Below are 8,395 nucleotides of genomic sequence, written 5' to 3'. Positions count from 1 at the left end.
TTAGTGAAATATCGAACGTCAGTGAAACATGTGTTGACAATAATAATATATTTATATACTCAGGGCACAACAGCCCCTCAGCGCAAGGTTAAAATTAAAAGAGAAATCAATAATTTAATATGAACAAAATCGCTTTCGAGACCCCTACAAGCAATACAAATTAAAAATATATTAAGGATGATATCTATAGCGACAAAAAGAATGAGATCACTTATGATTACAGGATATCTAGGGTGAATGCCAAGAATGAATTTCGGAAAGCATTAAACGGGTTCCAAAGGTTAGCGGAAAATTTAAAATAGAATCCAAAAGCATTTGTGCCAATATGTCAGAGAAGTTCACGGAAATAAGTCAACTGTTAATTCAATCAAAAAATAATAAAGGTGAAAGATTAACCAGCAGTTAGGAAAAGGCTAATTTATTAAATTTTATCTCACAGAATACCTCCGATACCTTACCAAATCGTGATATTCAACCAATGCGCAAAATTGAAAACTCATATAATGGAATACAACGTCTGCTGAAAAATATCAAGCCTAAAAAAACCTCCGAGCCCGATGAAATACCCTCTCGTATATTTAAGGATCTAGCTTCGGAAATTGCGCCGTACCTAGAAAAATATTTAAGAAGTCGCTGGTAGATCACAAGGTTCCCAGAGATTGGAAAACGGCTAACGTAACATCAAAATTGTAAACGGAGACAAGTAGGAACTGAGCAATTACAGACCTATTTCCCTCACATCTATTTCGTGCGAGGTTATGGATTATATTGCTAGCTCGATCGTGAGACACCTCGATAATCATGAGTTATTAATGAAAAATTAGCACGGTTTCCGAAAAGGTAGATCCTGCGAGGCACAACTTGTGCTTTTTGTTCATTAAATTCTTACTTCGGGAGAGAGCCATGTTTTCGTGGACGCGATTTTTCTGGATTTGAAGAAAGCCTTCGACAAAGTACCTCGTAGTGAACTTCCCCAGGGAAGAGCCATCGGACCTCTTTTATTGCTACTTTACGTTAACGACATTGTCTCCGTATCACTAGTAAGATACGTTTATTTGCTGATGATGCAGTGGTTTACCGTGATATCTGTGATCCTGAGGACATAGCAGCTTTATCAGATAAACTTAATGCTATACAACGCAGGTGCGAAACTTGGCAATTAGAATTAAACTTAAAAAAGTACGCAGTCATTAATTTTTGGAAAAACACCCATTCCCTCCCGAACGCCTCCTACATTGGGAACACCGAAATTAAATGAGTAGATTCAATTAAATACCTAGGCGTTACCCTCACTCAAGATCTCTCCTGGGCGAAACACATACGGGGAATATGTGGACAAGCTAACAAAAAATTAGGATTAATTAGAAGAATACTGGGTAAGTATGATTAACAATTCAAAGAGAAATGTTATCTGTCGCAGGTTAGGCCTCATTTAGAAAATGCTGTAGGTATAAGGGATCCTCACGAAGCTGGATTAATGGACGAATTGGATCGCGAGCAGCGTAGAGGAGCTAGATTTGTAAAACATTGTTATGATAAACTTAGTAGCGTATCCAAAATATTAGAGCAGCTAGGCTGGGAATCACTCACGGAACGAAGGTTAAATTACAGATTGAAGCTCTCGCATAAATTAGAAGGGAGTCTCTTTAGCAGTGATATTGAAAATGTATTATTACAGCATCGTACTGCTGTAGGAGAGATCATTTTTACATAATTAGGGAGATTAAGTGTATAACATACAGATTTAAGATGTCATTTTTTCCACGAACGATAAGGAGTCATAATAACATTGTCCGACCGCGATAGGGTCATGTTCGGGTACAAATTATTCTAATGCGCATTCATCACCTGCCACACACCTTAGCGGTGGCTTGCAAGATAAATAATTAAAAATAAATAAACAGTGCAATTACTTCCTCAAATTACCAATGCCCGGCATTTTAAAGCACCAAAATAGTCGGAGATGACAAATGAATGAAAAAATGTTTCACTGCGCTATTGCGCTTCTGTCGCACCAGGTCATAAACCATGCAGCATTAGCAGAAAAACCTGGGCGGCGAATAGCTAGGTAATGAGCCATAAAAATTAAGTTAGGAATTTATTTTAATCCTCTCCATATTTCACTAAAGTTTAACATCATGTATGCCTTCGGCTACATTGCATAACTTATAAAAGACCACATTTGAATCCAAAACAAGGTCCCGGATATATAATGGCATTTTGTATAGAAATTATGTCTATTAGTCCGTAGGCTGGACGAGCATAATATTTCCCTCGGAGCAATTTTCAAAGATTGGACCCTGGTTGCGAAAACTGTAGGATGTTCAATACAGCTGATATTCAAAGAAACGGGGCTTACGGCGCCGACCTATGTGAATGGGAAGAAGGGAGGGACGCAAAGCAAAAAGAAGCATCCCTGGTGAGGGGGGTAAATATTTTAATGCTCCATTCAACTGTGAATTTTAATTCCAGGGTTTTCCTCGATACTAAAATTCCTGCACTTCGAATGGGCGAATCTACGTAACCGAAGGCTTTTCGGCGGAAGAATTACTTCATTTCTAAATATTCCCTTCCAAATGTTGTCATGAAAAAGATTCTTTAAAAAGTGGCCATAAAGATAAAAAGCAGCGACAGGGAAATGAGGAGTGAAGTACTTTGATACAAAAGGCGCAAAATAGAGGTAATAGTTCGATTCAATGGGACAAAAAAAATATTTTTTCCAGACTTATTTATCTAAAGCACTTCAGAAGATTAAATTTCGTTTATATAATTTTCCTACGCCTTTAAATTTAAGAATTTACTGCGCGGTACCGTAATGAAAATAACCAATTATATTACGTGCTCAACTTGACTATTACTACTGGGGTTGATAAAAATAAATAAAGTTATTTCAAGCCCTGAAATTAGGTGAGTGAAATTATAATTGTGGGGTTATAACACATGGGTTTCAAATGTGAGTGCTCTAATGCAAAGGGAAAAAACAGAACTATACCGACTCCACATTGTGGTTATGGGTCAAATATCACAATAACACGCGAATGCCAATTGCATGATTGGCATCCGCGCAAGTCAAAATCAGTATTTAGGAATTCTAGCAATTCAAAAATAATATTTTGTTTGAAACATCAAAAATAAAAGGGGCCAATTCCCAATCACTTGCTTTTGGACACAAATTTAAGAATAAGCATATAGCCTAAGGTATTATTGTTAGCAGTAATCTCCGGGGCCTTTTGAATGGATCCAAACACTAAAAATTCTGATTAGCACCACCCAAAATATCCTTAAACCCTACGCTATATATTTAAATAACTCATTCTCTAACTCTGCATACTGTACTAACTTCTTCAATTCCATCCAAAATGTCTTTTCTTTTCCCCCTCTATGGCACTTTCCCAAAATTCTACGCTCTATTACAGTCATCAGTATCCCAATGCCTATAAGTATTTCCTATATTCACCTAGTATAAAATATGCTAAAGTGTAACACCTATTTGCAAAACCATCTTGGGATATTTCCACTGATAAACAGAAATTTACGGGAAAAGGACTTAAGAACAGTGGTAAGTTTGAATGGAATATTCTGTACTGCATTACACACAGAAAAGATTGCGTTGGAACATGAAGGCAAGAGAGAATATAGCAGTAAAGGTTTTTGGTGCACCACGCCATCGCTAGGATATATTTGGCTCGCGTGAATTTCACTAGGATATATTACTTTACAGACGTATCCTGACAAACAACCGATTTTCTGAGAAAGGAATAATTTCATCAGACCTGATACTAGTTGATTGAATCTAAAGCAATATACCGTGACGCGTGAAGGCGAAAAGGCTGGATTAATTTGACAGTAAGAGGAAACTGTAGATTTATTAAATGAAGAATACAATGTATCTTTCCACTGTCCTTCATTATTATTATAGAGAGCTAGCCTGAGATAAGCAGATAAAACTTGAAAGTTTCCGCCGCATTTACAGCAAATATTTTGACAGAAGAAACGAACAACAGCAATAATTATTTATGTTTTACATTCATTGCAGCCATGGTTGGAAAACTAAGAGAATTGCTTCTACATTTCCTTGGTATTCCAATGATGTTTAAACACCTCTTACAGGTTTGCGCCACGGGCTCGGGTGCCCCGCCCTTGAATCTGAACCTGGTTATTTGAGGAGTAGGAAAGACGCAGGCTTACATTTAAAGAATGTAAGGTAAGCACTGGAGAGAAGGAACTACTGAGAGGAAATGGAGATTTAATGTGGGGATTCCAGGAATTTTTTTTCATTCTTCAGTTTAAGGTCAGCAAAACAAGACAACTGGACTATACACGCCTCCAGGGGAAATCTCTCAGATAAGCAAGCAGCAGAGAGGTCCGAATGTTCCTTATAGTCGTGCGTATAGCTACCATATTCTGACCGTGTTCACGAAGTTATACGAAGGCTTACTCAATGAAACTCCAGTGAATTACGAAAAACCTTGAGAATTAATCATAACTACATAGGGTATTGAGTCTATCTAGTGATTCTTTCTAGCTAGATGGCGCGGAGATATTTCTGTTGTTTACTGGTAAGCGGACTTAAAGAATGTACCAGAAGAATAAGAGAAGATCGAAATTATTCGTGCCACAGGATATGCAATTTTGAAAAGATTATCCCGACGTCAAAGCATTACGCGAGGGCAGGCACCTTAGGTTTATTGACTAAGAAATGTCATAGTTTCAATCACTTGCTGATTAATAGATTATTCGTATAAATTTACATTACAAGTGCAAAAAAGTTAAGCAATCGACTAATTATGAGGTAAAAAATTTACTATAACCTGGAAGTTTTTAAAACATGTACTTATAGAAAACAAGTTAATTGAAATATTTTTCATCTTGATAAGCTCTCCATATCATAAACATACAATAAAGACCTGTAATAAAAACATTTAAGAAATGGCGGGAATTATTTCGTGAATACAGTTTCTACGTACCCTTAGTGCTGTAAAAGTACCATCGCCGGGAAGTTTTATGATTAGTCGTAACTAAAACGTCGGCAGTTCCAAATCACACACAGCAATAAATACCATCGGGAAATATACATTTTCGCCAAAGGACGTGAACATTTTTGTTTGTGTGAATTAAAAATTAAACTGGACATGTCCAATTTCTTCCTAGAGACAAATATTTTTAAAAGTTCAAAAGAACGGTTAAGACGAATTCATAACTGGCTCCATTCGCAAAATGACCGCAATAAGCAACTAATCTCTACCTAAATTTTGTCTAATGTACCTGGACATCGATATCATTAACAGGCCCAATCGATACTTATCCAATGTCTCGGATAACTGAACACAATTCGAATTATGAAACTTACATTGTAGTGATACATGCCCACGATAATGAGAAAAGGACAAAAAAATGAAGCACATAATGTAAATGTGATGCTAGGAGAGAATGACAGGGATGAAATGGACTGATGGAATCAAAACTGCAAATAAGAAAGGATACCAATCGGTCAAAATTCGACGATACCTGATAAAGATAGTCTTGGGGGGAAAAGCGAATGTCAAAAACTACAAAGATACCGGAACATGATGAGACCCTAGTTGAGGTACACCGGAATAACTAATGACAGACAGGCAAAGGTATGACAAAGAGGCAAATATTCAGAGCTGAAGACAGTGGAAGAATTTGATGGTGAGCTTAAGATCGATGACCCGAAATGATGACTATCAAATTAGTGTGTCAAAGGAATCAAGCCACATCTACTTACGAACTGCGACAGTCCTGGGATTGAAAGCGAGCGCCTTCACCTCCAGCGAGTCCATCCGAGTCCTGAGGGCCTCGGTCCGGACCCGAACGGCGTCCAGTTCTGTCCGGAGATCCTTGAACAGGGTATCGGCGTGGGTGGCGATGGACGAGAGCTGCCGGAGGGCCCCACAAAGGGCAACGTTGACCACCAATTCAAGCTCATCGTCCACCTCGGTCTGTCGGCTAGATCCATCGTCCTTTGGCCAAACTCGGCGCCGGCACAAGAACTTGGGTTCCACGACCTTCTGGATGAAAGGCATGGTGGATGAGGAGGACGCGCGCCTCCTGCTCTCTCTCTCCGCCTTCGATGCTGTTTCGCACCACTACTCACTCAACTTCCCGCGCGTCACATCGGGAGGACGAAAGCGAAACGATAGAAGAACATATAAAGGCACTGACACCACACACGTTCACACGAGCACATGGGGGGGGGGGGACTCTTCTTAAGAGAGGGTTTGAGAAAACGACCGACGGCCGCCTGCCCCGATATCCCTTCCCTTCCAGCGAATCATGCTTGGGATGTGCCACCTCAAATGTCGGAGCCGATCCTTGATGGTAGGAAGAATGAGACCACTGAGTTTTAATCTCCCAGTGTATTTTTATTTTCGCTACACGAAGATAAATGGAATATACCGTTTATTCCTCAAGGCGAAGTCCTTTTAAGGGAGATGCCGGGACATGCTGCACGGCCGATTCGGAGTAAAGGTGGGCGAAAGTCGCCGGTCCCGCCAAAATATGATCAGTCCGACCGGTTTCTTCAGGTTCGGTACACCAGAAACATAACACGGAAGACGAGAACGTTTTTGGCAAGTACTGTACTCGCTTCCGTTTCACCGGGAAACCCGAAGGCACGACCAGCACATCACTGACACAGCAACGGAAGGTCGTCGTTATTTCTCTCGCACTCTGGAAGCGACAGAAAGTTTTAACAATTACGCCGATCGCGCGTGAGCGATATTTTTTCCAGGCTCAACGCTCTTCACAACTTCCGAACCGCTAAACACCGCTCTCGATCCGTTTGAAGTGAAGTCGTTCACGGCGAGGAAAAAAATAGAAGCATCACGCAAAGAACGCCCACTTGCTGGAAGATGCACAGGTAAATCTCGCGGACGCTGCCTTCCTTCCAAATAAGGGTTCACGAAGGATTTTCCCTTCCCCGAAGCACACACATGCCACTTGGAAACAGCACCAAAGAGCTAGGTTCCCGCCAAACGCCCTGAGCACACCGAAACTTTTTCACACCCCGCGTAAGACTTGAAAAAAAAAACAGGCCCGCAATCCGAAGGTGGACGCCGTGCGTGCGACGGAGACGTGTGTTGGGCGAGAACCCGACCTTCCCACCAAACCTCTCGAGGTGTAATTCCATTCAGTTCGCCCGCCTCTGCCCTCGGCGGCGGCAGGCGTGATCCCTGGCGACCGTGGCGCTCTCCGCCGACCCAGCGGCCACGGCAATAACTCCTTGTGCTGTTCGGAATTTTGACTACCACGTTAGCTGCCATCTCGTAGTCAATTTGACGACTATTTCCCTGGTGTAGGTCTATCATGCTGCTACCTTTTGGCAGCTTGAACAAGCACGTAGCTCGGTGAGTCACTTCGCGCGGGACTAGGAAGAAGAGGTTGAACTCAGGTGGGAGACGGGTCGCCGAGAAATTTTACCTTGAAGGCGTCCGTTCACCATCCCAAGTTCGGTGAAAGGAAAATCTCTAGCTATCCAATTTTTCCTTGAAATTTTCCATTCAGTTGCGTGAATTTCCAGGTTGTGCACGCCCATGGAAGGGCTCCGAGGATAACCTTGTAAGCGTTACAAAAGTAGATCACTGGACTATTTGGAACCAAGGCATGAATTGGGGCGTCAAAAAATGCGATTCTGGCGAGAATGGAATTAAGAAAAGTTAAATGATAATTACGCTCTCAGGGTATTGTTTGAGGCAGACTTGAAATTCCATTCCTTTCTCAAGGCTGGCTTTCTCCAAGAGACGACCTAAAAAGAAAAAGGTTAATAAAGTAAGTATTTTTGGTCTACATAATGTTAAAACTATATTGTCACACTTAGTAGTTCTTGGTTGAGTTGTTCTCTTGAGTAATTTAGGATCATTCTTTTGCATATTCTAATATGCAAAATAATGATACTAAATTTCATTCTCAGGGCCAGTATATGCCCTGGAGAGTGAAACATTCTCTTGCTATTTCATTTTGATACGTACCGCTTTGTAATATGTATTTATGTAATTCGTAATATGAATATTTGCGTCGAAATTTGTAGGCTTAATTGTGAAACCTACACGACTACAAGTTAAACTAAACCATCAATGATGGCATTGTAATATTTTAACTCACAAAATAATTTTTACGTAAGAGGGTAATTTAAGACCAATATAAGTAAAAACAATAGCTTAATTGACTTCTCATAGCATAAAAACACTTGGAAGATATGACGAAACACAATTTGAACAGCATATTACTGTACCCATACTTGTGGACGGATTTAGACTTTGCATCAAAAGAACATCTAGAGCCCAAATACCCGCAATGGAATCTTTATGACAAAATCAACCCACCAGGGGAGAATAAAGGGGTTATTTTGCATTAAATTATGATCCTCTGATTG

The 8,395-nt window shown here is 40.3% G+C and overlaps 1 protein-coding gene across 1 annotated transcript; it reads right to left on the bottom strand.

Moving 5' to 3' along the window:
• Positions 1 to 5,741: 5,741 nt before the first annotated feature.
• Positions 5,742 to 6,047, bottom strand: LOC139700679 (actin-binding protein WASF2-like). The gene has a single exon (XM_071599141.1). The coding sequence runs from the start codon at positions 6,045 to 6,047 to the stop codon at positions 5,742 to 5,744; it is 306 nt and encodes a 101-aa protein (XP_071455242.1).
• Between the last annotated feature and the right edge of the window lie 2,348 nt (positions 6,048 to 8,395).

Source organism: Hetaerina americana, unplaced genomic scaffold (genome assembly GCF_022747635.1).
Source record: "Hetaerina americana unplaced genomic scaffold, ioHetAmer1.1.p SCAF_106, whole genome shotgun sequence".
NCBI lineage: Eukaryota > Metazoa > Arthropoda > Insecta > Odonata > Calopterygidae > Hetaerina > Hetaerina americana.
This window is presented reverse-complemented; position numbering and strand designations above follow the sequence as displayed.

Bases quoted from the DNA above. Each gene is read 5' to 3' on its own strand.
- LOC139700679 (XM_071599141.1), bottom strand. From the start codon at position 6,047: ATGCCTTTCATCCAGAAGGTCGTGGAACCCAAGTTCTTGTGCCGGCGC.